This window comes from Oryx dammah, unplaced genomic scaffold, assembly GCF_014754425.2.
Source record: "Oryx dammah isolate SB20612 unplaced genomic scaffold, SCBI_Odam_1.1 HiC_scaffold_12, whole genome shotgun sequence".
NCBI classification, from domain to species: Eukaryota; Metazoa; Chordata; class Mammalia; order Artiodactyla; family Bovidae; genus Oryx; species Oryx dammah.
The window spans coordinates 67,900,751-67,920,248 of NW_024070196.1; the positions used below are offsets into that span (position 1 = coordinate 67,900,751).

The window sequence follows — 19,498 nt, forward strand, 5'->3', positions numbered from 1 at the left end:
CACCGGGCAGCACCGCTACAGCTGAGAAACCACCACATTCTGTGTCAATTCAGAGCAAAGCACACCGTTGTTAGTGTGCTTTGGACTCCAGCAACTGCTTTTTGTGCGCTGAGCTGTTATTTTGCTGTTCACTGTCATTATAAACCCACTTTAAAAAGCTATAAAAATGTTGTTCGACAACATCACTCACAAAGTAGGTATGCCAATGCTGAAAATCACGCCCCCAAATCAATACTTTGGAGCAGCTATCGGATGTGATAAAACACCCTTAGAGAAGACTGAACCAGCTCTGGGACAGGTGCTACTGTAAATGTAGGACAGTGTCCACAGGTAGAGATAATGCTGCAAAGATACAGAGCAAAATTATGGGGGACTTCCCCAGTAGTCCAGTGGCTAAGACTCTGAGCTCCTGATGCAGGGGTCACGTGCTCAATCCCTGGTCAGGGAACTGGATACTACACGCCACAACTAAGAATTCACAAGCTGTAACTAAAGATCCCACGTGCCACAACTAAGACCTCAGTTAGTTCAGTTCAGTTCAGTCGCTCAGTCGTGTCCAACTCTTTGTGACCCCATGAATCACAGCACGCCAGGCCTCTCTGTCCATCACCAACTCCCGGAGTTCACTCAGACTCGCGTCCATCGAGTCAGTGATGCCATCCAGCCATCTCATCCTCGGTCGTCCCCTTCTCCTCTTGCCCCCAATCCCTCCCAGCATCAGAGTCTTTTCCAATGAGTCAACTCTTCGCATGAGGTTGCCAAAGTACTGGAGTTTCAGCTTTAGCATCAACTAAGACCTGGTGCAGCCAAATAAGCAATAAATTTTTTTATAAAAGTAAAACTACGGTAAGATGGGCTGTTGATTCACGAGCTGTGTGTGTGCACATTTTATCGCTCCTTCACATTCATTCCTACGGGGAAACATGAGTTTTTGAACACAACATTTTTAATCATGTGAAGCTTATAGAAGCCATCCTTCCTGAAAAATGTGACTTCCCTGGACCTCCCCAGATATCCTGGCGTAAATACAGCTCCTGGAGCCCACCCCTAGAAGCGAAATGTTATGGGTTGAACTGTGTCCTATGAAATAACAGAAAACCTTTAGTCTCTGCCTCCAGTTCCCAGCGCTGAGCTCCTAAAGCTCTTGTAATTTCCTAAGTGATAAAATCACCAAGGAGCCCTTCCTGTTCAGATATTTGGTCTTGGACCCTGGTTCCTGACACAGAGCCTCTAAATCACTGGGAACTGCCTGGGTGATGGGAACATCGTTTTGCTCTAATGAGGTAATGCTTTGTGGGCTCCTGCATGGGGTGGTTGCTGTCGTTTAGTTGCTAAGTCGTGTCCAACTCTTTGCAACCCCGTGGCCTGCAGCCCACCAGGCTCCTCTGTCCATGGGGTTTTCCAGGCAAGAATACTGGAGTGGGTTGTTATTTCCTTCTCCAGGGGATCTTCCTCACCCAGGAATCGAACCTGGGTCTCCTGCATTGCCGGCAGATTCTTTACCACTGAGCCACCAAGGAAGCCCCCTGAACAGGGGCTAGACTAGAGAGATTAAGCCGTCGTTAGAAGTATGAAGCTTTTAGCTTTTCCAGCCCACATCCTCCTGGAAGGGGAAGAAAGCTGGAAACTGAGCTGATAATGGGTCATGCCTACATGAGGAAGCCTCCACAAAAATCCCAAAAGTATGGGTGGGGTTTAGGGAGCTTCCAGGTTGGTGAACACATTCACATGCATAAGTATGAATAGGCATAAGCATGAATTTTAGGCAGTCGCTTTTCAGTGCCTGCTGTAGACAGGACCCCTTGTAACCTGCAGCACGCTGTCCTCGGAAGTCCATGGGCCCAGGCTAAACACCTGGGTTTGGGATCCAGGTTGTTTCTCTATTTGGTTGTGTAGTCTTTGGCCAATCACTCAGCTTTAGGTCCCTTTGTTTTCTTAACAGTCAAATGGGCATAATAACCTACATAATCATGAGAATTAAATCAAATGCATGCATATGAAAATGAACCCCAGTTAAAGTTCCACTTATGTGTGCTGTGAGGCTTTGCTATTTGCAATCCCATTTCCTATTCTCCTCATTTAAAAAAAAAATTATTTATTTGTCTGTGTTGGGTCTTAGCTGATGAGGCTCCAGGGCACACAGGCTCAACAGCTGTGGCCTGTGGGCTCAGTTGCCTGTGGGATCTTAGTTGCCCAGCCAGGGATTGAACCCACTTCCCCTGCATTGCAAGGCAGATTCTTAACCACTGAACCACTGGAAGTCCCCTTATTCTCCCCATTTTAAGTGTGGATAAAAATGGAGGTCCAGAAATGGTAAAGACCTTTTCAAGGTTGCACAGCATGTTAGACACGAAGGGCACTCAATAAATATTAATTTGCATTTAAGAGAGGCTTTTAAACATGTCATATTATTATTATGCCCATTTTTACAGATGAGGTAACTGAGGCTCAGAGAAGCTAAATTATGCCCAAGGGCAAGGTAAGGTAGAAATTCCTACTCAGGTCTGCCTGCTTCCAACACTGCAGGTGACAGCCTGGGCAAATTCAAGGATCTTCGACCCCAGGCCAGAAATGAAGAGAGAGAGCACCGCTGAGGTGGCTCTCTACAAGGGTCCTGAGGCCTCATAGGCTCTTACTCACCCTTATTCAGGAAGGAGCTGTTATCTGCAGATACTTTCATCCAGGCTCAGGGCTTCAAGGAGGCACGTTGGAACATCCCAGCTATGACTTCAGAAGCCTTAGGTCCCAGGTCGCACAACCTTGACCTTCCCATATAGGAGACATTTGGCACTTCCTGGTTGTCACAACCAAAAAAATAATCTCCAGACACTGCCAAATGCCCTCTTGGAGGGAAAAGAATGTCACCTGGAACACCACTGATCTTCTAAAAGAATGAAGGAACAAAATGTAAGTCAGGTGAGATCTGGGTTAAAACAGTCCTATATGCACAAGGAGATCCAACCAGTCCATCCTAAAGGAGATCAGCCCTGGGTGTTCATTGGAAGGACTGATGCTGAAGCTGAAACTCCAATACTTTGGCCACCTCATGCGAAGAGCTGACTCATAGGAAAAGACTGATGCTGCGAGGGATTGGGGGCAGGAGGAGAAGGGGATGACAGAGGATGAGATGGCTGGATGGCATCACCGACTCGATGGACATGAGTTTGAATGAACTCCGGGAGTTGCTGATGGACAGGGAGGCCTGGCGTGCTGCAGTTCATGGGGTTGCAAAGAGTCAGACACGACTGAGCGACTGAACTGAACTGAACTGATATGCACACTGCAAATCTACCAATCATGCTTTGGGGTAAATTACTTCATTTCACCCTTATCCAGTTTCCCCACATATAAACAAGGGATATATACCTACCAAGTTGGGTTTTGATAAAGATCAGAAGTAAAGAATTCATAGCACTTTGCAAAGTACCTTATGTAAGCACTTAAATATATGGCAGCTATTAACATTGTCCCCATAGTTTGAGACTGTAAGTATTTCCTCATGTCCTTCCCTTATTTATGCAACAGATATTTAGTAACTGGTGTCTGTATGTCAGGTCTTTCTTGGCGAGCCCTACCTAAATTTTTCCTTCTCAAAACCTTATCTGCTACCTGGTATTACTGTCTCTATTTATTCTTTGTGAACAGCACTTTTAATGCCAGCATAATATTCTACCACATCTATTTTGACTCATGGCCCTGGCCTCCCTTCTGAGGTCCAGACCCACACATCTGCCTGGAGGTCCCCCAGGAATTTCAACGGTATGTTTGGCCAGTTAGCCCAGTGTTTAGCATCTAGTAAGCCTTCCATAAAATAAGCTATTACTGGCCATTACTGTCATCTTTAGTCCCTGCTCTCTGATCCACCTCCTCATGCTACTCCTCAGTGGGTTCCCAAAGTCACTTATTTTCTGCCAGCAATATTGGCCCTGGGTTAAAGCCCTGATTAGTTGTCCCTATGGGGAGCCTATAGGAGAATCCAGCCTGGTTTTCCCACCTGCAGGGATGAACCAAAGCAATGAAAATAAAGACACCCCCACGCTAAGCCCACAGTGCCCTTAACAATCAGTTTGGTGGGGAAAATTTGCTAGCAGTTGGCAGGACATAAAGTTCCCCCAAAGCAGCCTGGCATCCTTGCTGGGTGTGCCAGCCAATGATTCCTGGGGCCTGGTGGGTACTTCACAGGCACCGCAGGGGCCCACAGGGAAGAGCAAATTTATGCTATTAGTATAGTTATAGCAACAGCCTCTGCTAAGTGCTCCTGAACTGTAGTTCACCATCTCAGGGCTGAAACAGGCAATTTAGAAGCCACCAATGCTTTTTCCAGTAGTCATGCACAGATGTCAGAGTTGGACCATAAAGAAAGCTGAGTGCCGAAGAACTGATGCTTTAAACTGTGGTGCTGGAGAAGACTCTTGAGAGTCCCTTGGACAGCAAGGAGATCAAACCAGTCCATCCTAAAGGAAATTGACCCTGAATAGTCATTGGAAAAACTGATGCTGAAGCACCAATACTTTGGCCACCTGATGCGAACAGCCAACTCACTGGAAAAGACCCCGATGCTGGGAAAGGTTGAGGGCAGGAGGAGAAGGAGGCAGCAGAGGATGAGATGGTTGGATGGCATCACTGACTCAAGGGATGTGAATCTGAGCAAACTCCAGGACATGGTGAAGGACAGGGAAGCCTGGTGTGCTGCAGTCCGTGGGGTCACAGAGTTGGACACGATTTAGTGCCTGAACAACACCAACCAGGGGAGGAGAGCAGAGTAAAAGACCAGCAGCTTCTGGTGGGACAGGCTTGGGTTTGAGTCCCAGCTTTGCCTCTTGATGAAAGTGAAAGTGGAGAGTGAAAAAGTTGGCCTAAAGCTCAACATTCAAAAAACGAAGATCATGGCATCCGGTCCCATCACTTCATGGAAAATAGATGGGGAAACAGTGGAAACAGTATCAGACTTTATTTTTGGGGGCTCCAAAATCACTGCAGATGGTGACTGCAGCCATGAAATTAAAAGACGCTTACTCCTTGGAAGAAAAGTTATGACCAACCTAGAATAGTATATTCAAAAGCAGAGATATTACTTTGCCGACTAAGGTCCGTCTAGTCAAGGCTATGGTTTTTCCAGTGGTCATGTATGGATGTGAGAGTTGGACTGTGAAGAAGGCTGAGCGCCGAAGAATTGATGCTTTTGAACTGTGGTGTTGGAGAAGACTCTTGAGAGTCCCATGGACTGCAAGGAGATCCAACCAGTCCATTCTAAAGGAAATCAGCCCTGGGTATTCTTTGGAAGGAATGATGCTAAAGCTGAAACTCCAGTACTTTGGCCACCTCGTGCGAAGAGTTGACTCCCTGGAAAAGACCCTGATGCTGGGAGGGATTGGGGGCAGGAGAAGGGGACGACAGAGGATGAGATGGCTGGATGGCATCACTGACTCGATGGACGTGAGTCTGAGTGAACTCTGGGAGTCGGTGATGGACAGGGAGGCCTGGCGTGCTGCGATTCATGGGGTCGCAGAGAGTCGGACACGACTGAGCGACTGAACTGAACTGAACTGAACTGAACTGAACTGAACTGAATGTGTGTAATAGCCAGCAAGCAACTCTGTCAGGCTGACTTTCTGTTTCTTCACCTGTAGGGGGGGTGATGCTAACGGCTTACATTTGTGAAATGTGTTTCGTTCAGCCATTCAGGTATTCAACCATTAAGTCTCATTTAAAATTGAACATTTTTTTTAAATAAAGAAAATTGTATTCCCGCATCTCTCTCTCTCACACACACACACATCCATATAACCCTTGATGACAGTAAAACATACGTTTATGATCCAAAACTGGAAATCACAGAGTAAAAAATGAAAAATGCTTTCTTCTTTCCTTTCGTTTGGCTACGCCCCAGCAGTCTGCAGGATATTAGTTCCCTGACCAGGTACTGAACTCCCACAGTGAAAGCCCATAATCCTAACCACCAGACTGCCAGGGAATTGCCCCAGAATACTTTCACTGGGGGAGGGGTGGGGGGAAGTATCTACAAAAAAGAGCAGTTTCATAGGATTCGACCTGAAATGACCAGCCACGTTCTAAAGCTTTATACGCCTCAACAATCCCGTGGGGTAGGTACAATTATTATCCACCTCCCTCCATGGGGTCTCAAAGACTCCGACACGACTTAGCGACTGAACAACAACGATAACCCTCGGTAATAATTATAATTTCTCCCTAAAAAGAAGCAGAAAGATTCCAGGGGGTGGTGGTGGGTGGAGGGCGGTAAGTGCTGGCTACCTAAACGGCCTCCACAAGTGATTTGAGAGTTTGAGAAACAGAGGTCAGCACACGTAACTAATTTTAAGTGCTCAACAGGCTTATCCACCCGGTGTCCGAAACACGATCCCCATGGGGCGCCACACCTGGCGCCGACTTGGTCCGAAGTGCATTCTCTCACGGGAACAGGGGGTGACGCGTCTCCCGCGCCCGGGTACCAGCCTCTACGTGTTTCCCCGGGAAAGGGTCGGCGGGGCTCAGGCACCTCAACCAGTCTTGCTAGAGTAGGCGTACCTTTTAGAAAACAAAAGCGTTCGGAGTGACTTTCACCGCAGCCACTCAACGGCGAGCCCAGGCCCGCGCCTCCAGGCAGATCTGAACTTCCGATTGGTGAAGTGATGCCGAAGAGGGTGGGACACAGCGGGAAAGTCCCGTCTCCTTCGGAACGCTCAGCCAACCGCGGCATCCGGGCGGCAGCAGCCGGGTTTGGTTGCGTCGTGTGTAGTGATCTTGGGGGCCCGAGGGCGGGGCGGGGAGCAGGCCGGGGGCTGCGGGGAGGGGACGCTTCCCGCGGGCGCGCGGAGCGAGGACGGTGACAGCCACGCGCGCACGTGCGCGCCCGGCTGCAGCGCGGCCCTGAGACCTCCGTCGGCCGCTGAGAGGCGCGCGGGCTCTGGGCAGCCGCCGTCTAGGGGCCCCGTCCGCGGGCGTTCCCAGCGTCCCCGGCCCGAGTCCCGGAGAGCGGGGCCGTGCCCTCCCCGTCGGTCCCCGATCGCGATCCTTGCCCAGGGCCGTCAGGGTCCGCCCCCGGGACTCCCCTTTCCGTTCCTGGGCAGGGTCCTCGCGGCCCATGCTGGCCGCTGGGGGCCCGCGCCGCTCAGACAGCTCTCGGGCCGGCCGGCCGGCCACCATGGTGGCCCTGAGGCCTGTGCGCCTCCTCCAGGGAGGCTAAAAGGTCCCGAGCGCAGGCCTCGGGGCGCGAGGGTCCTGCGCCTGAGCCCCGCGCCATGGCCGGGGCCATCGCTTCCCGAATGAGCTTCAGCTCGCTCAAGAGGAAGCAGCCTAAGACATTCACCGTGCGGATCGTCACCATGGACGCGGAGATGGAGTTCAATTGCGAGGTAACTGGCCTGCAGCCCCGACGGGCTGCGGCGAAGGGCAGCCCTTTGGGAGGGATCTGGCCCTGGTTTGGGTCCGGCACCGACCCGGGCGCCCTTGCCGCGGTGACAGTCAAGGTGGAAGCTTCGGGATTCTGTTTATATCATCTCTGGGCAAAGATAGAGTCGGCCAGATCCGGAAGGGGCCATCTAGGCCCAAATCCTCACGTTAAAGATAATTACTGCTTTTTTTTCAATGGGGCTTTCGGGTTTGGAAGCACTTCCCGAAGGTTTTCATTCATTGTTATTGCATAAGTCTGAAAGCATCAGCGGTAGCGAATTCTAGTTCTCAGTGTCACGCTTTAGCTCCGGCTCTTTGGAGTTTCAACTTTATAAGATGATATAATAAATCATAGGTGTTAAAAGTTGCATCTCGTTGGGAAAGTCTATATTGTTTCCCTTTTTCACAGCCTAACTTTTCTAGAGAAAATTCTTTGAGGAAAGTGATGGTATCTTAAAACTTTGCATATAGTTTCTGTCCTGTAACAGGTCTCATTTATTGAATACTTAAGTGTCTGACATTCATTCACTTAATTCTCCAAACAACTCAGTTTAACCCCTCTGGAAATTGTCCTAAGGGCAAGCAAGCATCAAGTGAAAAAACATCTACTCAAGAAAATCTATGAAAACTCTGTAAGAAAGGCAAGAGTTTGTGGTATTTGTTTTTGTTTTGGCCGCGAGGCATGCCTTATCTTAGTTCCCCAACCGGGAATCCACGCCCCCTGCAGTGAAAGAGCAGAGTCTTAACCATTGGACCACAGGGAAAGTCCCAGGAGTTTGCGGTATTAATATCTGAACCAAGACCACTGCCACCCTCCTGCTCTCAGCTCTGGATGGCTGCAACCCAGGACACTGGGCTCCCTCCCCTCCCTAGCTCCCAGTCCTACAGCTTTCTTCCCAGAGGGAGCATTACTTTAGGTCTTCTCCTGCCCAAGGCTGCTTGATCCTGAGGCTCAGTCCTTTGTACTCTGGGCATTGCTCACCAAGAATACTGGATTCCGAGTGGTTCTGTCCCCACCGTCAGTTTGTGAGACGGGTGGTACCAACCAAGAGAGACAAACTGAGAGGACTTCAAACTGATCCCCGCCCCAACCCCAACTTCTAAGAGATTTTGCCTGGAGGGAGAAGTAGGCTTTAAAACCCTTAGCTTCTAATCTCTTCCCAAAAGCATCGACTTCATTTGCTGTAGTGAAAGTGAAGTCGCTCAGTCTATAGCTCTGTGGACTGTAGTCTACCAGGCTCCTCCATCCATGGGACTTTCCAGGCAATAGTATTGGAGTGGGTTGCCATTTCCTTCTCCAGGGGATCTTCCCGACCCAGGGATCGAACCTGGGTCTCCTGCATTGCAGACAGATTCTTTATTTACCCTCTGAGCCATCAGGGAAGTCCTATTTGCAGTAGAGACTGGAGAAATTTATGCCTAAGGGTGCTCTCCAGAACTGTGAAGGTTTTGGTGAAAGGCAACTGGAAGGAGATCTGTGGATTTAATGAAGATACTACTGTAGGCAGCTAGTTTGCAGGAAGAGCCCTCCTGGTCAGAAAAAAATGTCAGACACTGATCTCAGAAATGGTTCTTTCAGAAGAGCCACCTTTTGATTGGATTACTTTGTAGAACAAGTTATGCTCTAGGATATTGTTGGAAATAATAGAGCAATATATCACAATAGTGGAGTGTAACAGTTTGGGTGTTTCCCTGGTGACTCAGATAGTAAAGAATCTGCTTGCAGTGAGGGAGACCTGGATTTGATCCCGGCATTGGGAAGATATGCTGGAGAAGGGAATGGCTACCCAGTCCAGTATTCTTGCCTGGAGAATCCCATGGACAGAGGACCCTGGCGGTCCTAGGGGTCATAAAGAGTGGGACATGACTGAGCCACTAACACTTTCACTCTCAACAGTTGGGTGTGATCAGGGAAAGAGAGGAAGAGTGTCCTACTAAGACCATTGTCATCTTGGGTGACTTTCAGCTCAGTTCAGTTCAGTCGCTCAGTCGTGTCCGACTCTTTGTGACCCCATGAATCGCAGCACGCCAGGCCTCCCTGTCCATCACCAACTCTCGGAGTTTACCCAAACTCATGTCCATTGAGTCGGTGATGCCATCCAGCCATCTCATCCTCTGTTGTCCTCTTCTGCTCCTGCCCCCAATCCCTCCCAGCATCAGGGTCTTTTCCAATGAGTCAACTCTTTGCACCAGGTGGCCAAAGTATTCGAGTTTCAGCTTCAACGTCAGTCCTTCCAATGAACACCCAGGACTGATCTCCTTTAGGTTGGACTGGTTGGATTTCCTTGCAGTCAAGGGACTCTCAAGAGTCTTCTCCAACACCACACTTCAAAAGCATCAATTCTTCAGCACTCAGCCTTCTTCACAGTCCAACTCTCACATCCATACATGACCACTGGAAAAACCATAGCTTTGACTAGACGGACCTTAGTTGGCAAAGTAATGTCTCTGCTTTTGAATATACTATCTAGGTTGGTCATAACTTTTCTTCCAAGGAGTAAGCGTCTTTTAATTTCATGGCTGCAGTCACCATCTGCAGTGATTTTGGAGCCCCCAAAAATAAAGTCTGACACTGTTTCCCCATCTATTTCCCACGAAGTGATAATACCAGATGCCATGATCTTAGTTTTCTGAATGTTGAGCTTTAAGCCAACTTTTTCACTCTCCTCTTTCACTTTCATCAAGAGGCTTTTAGTTCATCTTCACTTTCTGCCATAAGGGTGGTGTCATCTGCATATCTGAGGTTTTTGACATTTCTCCCAGCAATCTTGATTCCAGCTTGTGCTTCTTCCAGCCCAGCATTTCTCATGATGTACTCTGCATATAAGTTAAATAAGCAGGGTGACAATATACAGCCTTGACATACTCTTTTCCTATTCAGAACCAGTCTGTTGTTCCATGTCCAGTTCTAACTGTTGCTTCCTGACCTGCATACAGATTTCTCAAGAGGCAAGTCAGGTGGTCTGGTATTCCCATCTCTTTCAGAATTTTCCACAGTTTCTTGTGATCCACACAGTCAAAGGCTTTGGCATAGTCAATAAAGCAGAAATAGATGTTTTTCTAGCACTCTCTTGCTTTCTCCATGATCCAGCAGATGTTGGCAATTTGATCTCTGGTTCCTCTGCCTTTTCTAAAACCAGCTGGAACATCTGGAAGTTCATGGTTCACGTATTGCTGAAGCCTGGCTTGGAGAATTTTGAGCATTACTTTACTAGTGTGTGAGATGAGTGCAATTGTGCGGTAGTTTGAGCATTCTTTGGCATTGCTTTTCTTTGGGATTGGAATGAAAACTGACCTTTTCCAGTCCTGTGGCCACTGCTGAGTTTTCCAAATTTGCTGGCATATTGAGTGCAGCACTTTCACAGCATCATCTTTCAGGATATGAAATAGCTCAACTGGAATTTCATCACCTCCACTAGCTTTGTTCGTAGTGATGCTTTCTAAGGCCCACTTGGCTTCACATTCCAGGATGTCTGGCTCTAGGTGAGTGATCACACCATCATGATTATCTTGGTCATGAAGATCTTTTTTGTACAGTTCTCCTGTGTATTCTTGCCACCTCTTCTTAATATCTTCTGCTTCTGTTAGGTCCATACTATTTCTGTCCTTTATCGAGCCCATATTGCATGAAATTTTCCCTTGGTATCTCTAGTTTTCTTGAAGAGATCTCTAGTCGTTCCCATTCTGTTGTTTTCCTCTATTTCTTTGCATTGATCTGAGGAAGGCTCTCTTATCTCTCCTTGCTTTTCTTTGGAACTCTGCATTCAGATGCTTATATCTTTCCTTTTCTCCTTTGCTTTTTGCTTCTCTTCTTTTCACAGCTATTTGTAAGGCTCCCCTGACAGCCATTTTGCTTTTTTTTTTTAATTTCTTTTCCATGGGGATGGTCTTGATCCCTGTCTCCTGTACAATGTCACAAACCTCCATAGTTCATCAGGCACTCTGTCTATCAGATCTAGTCCCTTAAATCTATTTCTCACTTCCACTGTATAATCATAAGGGATTTGATTTAGGTCATACCTGAATGGTCTAGTGGTTTTCCCTACTTTCTTCAATTTCAGTCTGAATTTGGCAATAAGGAGTTCATGATCTGAGCCACAGTCAGCTCCTGGTCTTGTTTTTGGTGACTTTGGGCAAACCCAAAGATATGGCTCCCTGAGGAGCAACAACATAGGCCTTAACACCATGAGAGGGAAATAGACTTCACTAGAACAGTCCAGACTGTTACTCAACAGCAAGCAAATAACAGCATGCCCAGGGTGAGGGTGGAGAACCACTCCCTAGAGTTGCTGTTAAATATGTTCTGGGAACTAAAGGAAAACATGATTAAAGGTATAATGATATTTTTGCATCAACTAGAGAATATTAATAGATTGCTGTTGTTTAGTGGCTCATTTGTGACTGACTCTTTGCGACCCCATGGACTGTAGCCCACCAGGCTCCTCTGTCCATGGGATTTCCCAGGCAAGAATACTGGAGTGGGTTGCCATTTTCTTCTCCAGGAGATCTTCCCGGCCCAGGGATCAAACCCAGGTCTCCTGCATTGACAGACAGATTCTTTACCACTGAGCCACCAGGGAAGCCCAATAAAAGAGATAGGAATTATGAAAAGAGCCAAATTAAAATTCTGGAGTTGGGAAATATAATGACTGAAATAAATTAATTAGAGGGGCTCAAAGTACATTCCAACTGGCAGAGGAAATAATTAGTATACTTGAAGATTGATTGATGGAGATTATGGAAGCTGAAGAGTAAAGAGAAAAAGAATGAAGAAAAATGTACTGAGCCTCAGAGAAACGTGAGGAGCATTCAGTGCATCAACATATATGTAATGCAACTACCAGAAGGAGAGGATGAGAAAAAAGTATTCCCCCCAAATTGGCTGAAACTTCCTAAATTAATTGAAAAAGAATAACCAGTATATTCAGGAAGCTCAGTGACCTCCAAGGAGGACAAACACAGAGATTCACAGACACGTCATGGTAAAAATGCTGAAAGTCAGACAAGGAGAAGATCCTGAAAGCAGCAAGCGAAAAACGACTTGGCACTTTTAAGGGAACCCCAGTAAGATTAACAGCTAACTTCTCAGCAGAAGCTAGGGAGGCCAGAGACAGCAGTATAACGTTCCAAGCACTCAAAGAAAAAAACTTGTAAACTAGGAATTTTATATCCAACATAGCTGGCTATAAATGAAACGAACCTTTCAAAAATAAAGTTAAAATAAAGACTTTTCTAGATAAACAAAACCAGAATTTGTTGTTTTGAGACCCACCTTACAAGAAATATTAAAGGAAGTTTTTCAGGCTGAAAGCAAGTGACCCCAGATAGTAATTCAAATCCAAATGAAAGAAGTCAAGGAGCACCCGTAAAGGTAATTAAAGAATTATAAAAGACAGTATAAGTATGTTTTTCTCCTTTCTACTTTTAAGTGACGTAAGATGCAATTGTATGAAGTAATTTTGTATATAATATACAATGCTATTTGTATACAATGTACTGTTGGACCTGTAACATAGAAACGCATGACACAACAAAGACCCCACATGCTGCAACTAAGACTCAGTGTAGCCAAATTAATTAATTAATTGAAAAATAAAAGTAAAAATGATATGGCCGGCCGGCGGGGAGAGGGAGGACGGCACGCGGACGTCGGCGTGGCCCTTGCGGTCTCCCCTTAAAAAAAAAAAAATGATATGGAAAGTCTGCATTTGAAAAACTAAATGTAGTTCTGTATGTCTGCAATGAACAATCTGAAAATGAAATTAAGAAATGATATTTATAATAGCATCAAGAAGTATAAAATAGGGACTTCTCTGGTGGTCCAGTGGCTAAGACATCATGCTCCTAGTCTAGGGGGCCCGGGTTTGATCCATGGTGAGGGAACTAGATCCCACATGCCAAAGCAAAGACTAGGTACAGCCAAATAAATAAATATATTTTTTTAAGTATAAAATATTTAGGAATAAATGTAACAAAAGAAGTGTAAAACTGATACTCTGGGACTTCCCTGGTGGTCCAGTGCTTAAGACTCCCAGCTTCTACTGCAGGGGACACAGGTTTGATCCCTGGTTGGGGAACTAAGATCCTGTGTGCCGTGCTGAGCAGCGTGGTGGGGGAAGAAAAAAAAAAAACAGCCTTTCTTGAAATGAAAAATAATGGATATGGCTTTTTTCCAGTAAAATTTTCTTTATGGACGTTGAGATTTTCGTTTCATATAATTTTCACAAGTGAGGAAATGTTATTACATTTTTTTTCAGTCACTTAAAAATATAAAACTCATTCTTAGCTCTCAGACTGCACAGAAACAGGCAGCGAGTTGGGCTTGTCATATGAGCCATAGTTTACTGACCCCGGGATTGAAGTTACTATTTGGTACCTGTCATGCAAGACTGACCCACAGGGACAGAAGTTTTTTGTGACATTCCTTCAGCCATAATTTTGCAGTGAAAAGCTGTTAGTTTTTCCTCTTTAAACAGACCCCAGGCCCAAAGAGGATGGACAGTACTATCAGCAGTATCAGGGTTTCTCAACCTTGGCGCTACTGGCATTTTGGCTGGAGAGTTCTTTGTGGTGGGGCCTGCCCCTGTACTACAAGGGCTATGGATAGCGTCTCTGGCTTCTACCCACCAGATGACGGTAGCACACCTACCTTGCTCCAGTTGTGACAACATGAAATCTTCAGCGGCTTCCTGGAGGTCCAGTGGTTAAGAATCCGCCTTCCAGTACAGGGGACACAGGTTCGATCCCTGGCCCTGGAACTAAGATCCCACATGGCACCGGGTAACTAAGCCCAAGCGCCACAGTTACTGGGCCTGTGAGTCCTAGAACCCGTGCTGTACAACGAGAGAAGCCACGGCAATGAGAAGCCTGCAGAGTTTTAGCCATTGGACCACCGGGGAAGTCCTAAGAATTCTGCATTTTTAAGAAACTGTCAAGTGATGCCAAGGCTACTGGTCCAAGTAGTGTTAGTCGGTCAGTCATGTCCGACTCTTTGTGACCCCATGGACTGTATAGCCCGCCGGGCTCCTCTGTCCAGGGAATTCTTCAGGCAAGAATAGTGGAGTAAATTGCCACTTCCTTCTCTAGGGGATCTTCCCGACCCCGGGATCAAACCTGGGCTCCCGCATTGCAGGCAGATTCTTTACTGTCTGAGCCAGCAGGGAAGCCACACTGAATGAACAAAGCAGCAGTAGAAGGTGTGCGGACTTCGAAGTAAGACACACGCGGACTTTAATTCCAGCTAAGCTACTTATAGCTTGGATGAGATGCTCAAGCTCTCCAAACCTCAGTTTGCACATCGGTACAATGGAACTAATATTACTGACCCCGCGAGAGTGTTATAAGGACTCATGAAATGCTTAGTGTTGGGCAGGAAGGACAGGACTCTAGTCAGCCTAAAACAGGAGGCTTGGGTCACCGTGAGCACTGACTGCCGTGACTCCTGATGCAGGGGGCCCGGGGTTCCATCCCTTTTCAGGGAACTAGATCCTAACTTGGCCACATCTAAGAGTTCACAGGCTGCAAGTAAAGATCCTGCGTGCTGCAAGGAAGACTTGGTGCAGCCAGAAACATTTCTTTTAAATGCTTAAAAAAAAAAAAAAAAAGCAATATTCTGTTGAAAGTAAGAATTGTTTGATTTATGGTGATAGCGAGAACTCAGAAGTGTCTGGTCTTACGCTCCTACTCTATTTTTATGCTAATACAGGGAGCCTGTAGATGCATTTTGAAACAAAGGAGAGATGGTACTTGAGTTCTTGGCTTCACTGAGGTCAGATGTAGGTGGCTTTCTAAGAAGGACTCAATGTCACAACCAGTTGGGAGTTAACATATGAACTGTGATGCCTTATGCTAATCAGTTCAGACTTTTTTGCTACAGAGATGGGGGCAAAAATCTCTCTCTTGCACCACTTGCTGCATTGCACAATTGGCTTGATGCTTTGGAGAATTTTTCCACTTGAAAGACTTGATATTTGTCATTTTGAGAAAGTGGGTGCTGAACGTAGTTTGCCAGGAGGCTGTTATTTCTTATCTAGCCTGGAATTTTACTCTAGTAATTCAATCTATCAGTAAGAAGAGTCAAATATGAAAAATTTCTCAATTGAGTTGTGAGAGAGCCTAATACCTTCATCTTATATCGAAAACAAAGCCTCCTTCTCCTGTTGGTTGGCTTCCCAAACATTTTCACATACCCACGTGGAATTAAAACTGGGTTAGATACCAACATTACAGATCATCCCAGCATACAGGTGGACATCCACCTGACAGGTGGAACCTTCAAAAGGGGAAAGCAGAAAGAACAACTCTGGTGATTCCAGTAAGATGCTAAATCCTAGACACTCCAAGATTGAGGCCAGTGATTGTCTTCCAGGAGGGAGTTCAAACTGGTGTCTGAACCCTGGCTTCTCTGCGGAGCTCTTCTGTGACCTTGGGTACACCTTTCTCTCTCTTTTTTTTTTCTCCCAGGCTTCAATTCTTCAGCTGTAAAACAGGGAGGAGCTCAATTTCCAAGGCCCTCAGCTGCACATCCTATTTTAGGTGATGTGGGCAGAAGAAGCTTATCACACAACTCTCTTGTTTCATATTTCCTTCTTAGGTAGGAAGTCATGTCAGGATTTGAGCATGCAGGTATGAGAAAAATCTGCTAGAGGGCCAGACAGATACTGCTCAGGGAAAAGAAGCAGCATCCTGGTAGAAGTGGCAAGTTGGCTCTGGTGGAAGGAAGCCCTGCCACTGCCCCATGCTCCCTGAGTGATCTTGGATTTACCTCTCTAAACCTCAGTTGTAAGATGAGAATAATAGTATTTTCTTATAGGATTGTTTTAAGGCAGACCTTCACAGGCATGTAGCCCAGGCACTGACCGTAGTAACTACTTGGTAAACATTAGCTTCTTCTGCTTTTTTTAAAATATAACTTCCATACATCTATATAGTTTTGATTTTGTGTACTTGTGGCTGTGCTGGGTCGTCGTTGCAGTGCTGGCTTGTCTCCAGTCGTGGTGAGCAGGGCCTGCTCTCTGGCTGCACCTCTGGTTGGGGTGACCCCTCTTGTTGCAGAGATGGGCTCTGGGTGCACGGGTTTCAGCAGCTGCACCTCTAGAGCGCAGGCTCAACAGTGGTGCCTGGCACCAAGTTGCTCTGAGGCATGTGGGGTCTTCCCGGATCAGGGATCAAACCCGTGTCTCCTGCATTGGCTGGCGGATTCTTAACCACCGAGCCACCAGGGAAGCCCAAACATTAGCTTTTTCTGTTATCTCGAGTCAGGAGTGTGGGAATAAAGAGGAAAGGTCTCATGCTAGAGGCACTGTGAATTTTCTCTTTGAATCACCTCCTTTATTTTCTCTGAATCTTCTTCAGGTTATCCATGCCTTGGTAATCGTAGACCTTCTAGACTCTACAGTTAGTCTAAATATAGTGAGCTTTATGCCATATATTTAAGGATCTTTTTTTGTAATGCACTCTATGATTGGTCTCTATTTAGCTTGATGTCCGCGATGACAGCGGGACTCTTTTCTGCAATGCTTAATTATCCCCCATTCCTTTGTTCCCTCTGTGTCATCTTGGAATTTTTCTCCAGTTATTCCTGCTAGTTTTGCATTCTTATCCAAGAACATTTTTGGTATTTGTTTATTTCTAATGTCATAAGTTAACGTATTTGCTGTCTTAAAAACCCAGAATTGAGTTTTCTGCGAGCTGCTGATCATTTTTTTAGCCAGCTGGTGACCAGGTTTCTCTGGTTTGTTACAGGATGATGTGTTCCATCCTCCTGTCTGTGCTTTGTCTGATTTAGATTCTGAGTCCACATGTTTTAGTACATTTTTAGCAAGCAAAAATTTATTACCGATTTAGTGCTGACCAAAGGGGAAAAAAAGCTTTTAATCAGATCTTCAGTCACCTGTGCCGCATTGAGGCGCTTAGGAGTCTAGTTCAGGAATCCTTGGGCCCCGCTAGGTGGAGTCAGAGCACATCATTTCCAAAGGAATGGGGCCTTTTGCCTCTTCCCGAGTCTCCCTACTGTTCTTTTCTGCTGCTTTGCCAAATTTGAACCTCGCTTGGAAAATTCATAACTTTCCGTTAGTGAGTTACATTACTTTTGGCTTTCCCATCCACTTTGCCAGCTTTAGTCTCCTGGTTTTAGTAGTTTTGATAATTTGTTGTTTTGTTCAGTCGCTAAGGCATGTCTGACTCTCTGCAACCCCATGGACTGCAGCATACCAGTTTCCCTGTCCTCCACTATCTCTCGGAGTTTGCTCAAACTCGTGTCCGTTGAGTCGGTGATGATATCCAACCATCTCATCCTCTGTCCCCTTCTCCTGCCTTCAGTCTTTCCCAGCATCAGGGTCTTTTGCAGTGAGTCAGTTCTTCCCATCAGGTGGCCAAAATATTAGAGCTTCAGCATCAGTCCTTCCAATGACTGACTATTCAGGGTTGACTCTTTAGGATTGACTGGTTTGATCTCCTTGCTGTCCGAGAGACTCTCCAGAGGCTTCTCCAGCACCACAGTTCGAAATTTGACTTTCAAGTAAAATTTAAAACTGAAGCCTGGAATCATTACTAAACTTATCTGAGCTGATCTGTGGTTTTAAATTCACCAATCGTGTATCAATCTAGTATCCTACTCCTCTTGATCAGTGATTAAATCAGTCTCATAAATAAGTTTTAAAAGACTTCAGCCTACAGTAGTTCTCATCTACCTGCAGACTTTTTTTTTAAACAGTCCTACTCACTTGCACCTGTGCCTCCCACCCTTGTTAAAATCAGTGTCATTCTCATTGATGACTGTGCGTGCATGAAAGTCTCTTCAGTCGTGTCCGACTCTTTGCAACCCCATGGACTGTAGCTCTCCAGGCAAGAATACTGGAGTGGGTTGCCATTTCCTTCTCCAGGATTGACAACTGTGAACCTTAATCAAAAGGTCAAGCCAGAAACAGAATGTTTCAACGTTCTTTCCAGGCTAGGGTCTGGGTTCTACATGAGATGGTTTGCATAAACACATAATGTTTTAGCTCTCTTGTGCTGATAGCTTTGCTTTTTTGAAGAAGCACACTTTTAAATATAAACTACAGTTCTCGCAGAGACCAGGGCATGAGTTTGAGTAACACTTGGTCGTGGGTGATGTTTCAGAGTCTGTTCATCTCATTTCATGTTTGGGCATTTGAAATTGAGCTTTGTACCACTGGCATTGGATTTACTGTTGTTTCCTATTCATAGCTCTCCATGCTGCTGCTAAGTTGCTTGCCGTGTCCGACTCTTTGCGACCCCATAGACTGCAGCCTACCAGGCTCCTCCATCCGTGGGATTTTCCAGGCAAGAGTACTGGAGTGGGGTGCCATCGCCTTCTCCGTAGCTCCCCATAGAGTTCTTATTCTCGGTTGTTGGAAACGTTTGTACTCATTGATAATTGCTGAATATCAACAGCAAGCTTGGTGCTAAAAAAGCTTCTATTTTTCATTAGCATGATAAATCACAATTTTTGTTACACTAGCGAGTTCATTATTATAAGACAGGTCCTGATTATTAGGAGTAAAGAACATGATCGCAATGACAGAACCTGAGTAAGGGAAAAGAATGTAGCGAGAGCACAGAAATTAACTGTTAAGTGTCATTGACATCCCCGAAAATGATTTTAAGATACAGAACTAAATGTTAAAGGATTAAAAGAAAATGTATTGTAGTAGCGAAAAAAGTACTCCACGGTTTATACAAAACTGTCTGAATCTCATAGACTCGGGGGGTGTTAATCCTGAAAGCCCACTTGATGATTGTGGAAGCCGAGACCCAGAGAGGTTAAGTGACTTTCCCAGCACAGCAGGTTTGGGTGTTTTATAGTTGTTTGACAAGGCTGTGATTGCCCTCATGTTGTGAGCTAAATTCCAAAGACAGAGAGAGTATTCTTTGCTTTGGGAGGACTGTACTGCTTTTATAGCATATAAACTACGGATACTTTTTGCTTTGTCATCTGTCAGCCGGCTTTCAAAGCTTCAAGCCCTCTTTTTTCATGGCATCATGAAATCTAAGCCTTGCATGGGGGCCATGAGAGATTGACAGATGAAGAAATCAAGGCCCAGTTGAGCCAAGTGGCTCACCCACG

At 46.0% G+C, this 19,498-nt stretch overlaps 1 protein-coding gene across 5 annotated transcripts in view; it reads left to right on the plus strand.

Annotated features, from left to right (window-relative positions):
• The first annotated feature begins 6,764 nt into the window (after positions 1–6,764).
• Positions 6,765–19,498, plus strand: part of NF2 (neurofibromin 2) — a 70,922-nt gene continuing 58,188 nt past the window's right edge. For 4 of the 5 annotated variants that reach the window (XM_040251007.1, XM_040251009.1, XM_040251011.1 and 1 more), the window contains exon 1: positions 6,765–7,373. In XM_040251007.1, the coding sequence (XP_040106941.1) occupies positions 7,260–7,373 (114 nt within the window). In that variant the 5' untranslated portion in view covers positions 6,765–7,259. The remainder of the gene's footprint in view (positions 7,374–19,498) is intronic. The other variant, XM_040251010.1, reaches the window with a different exon arrangement.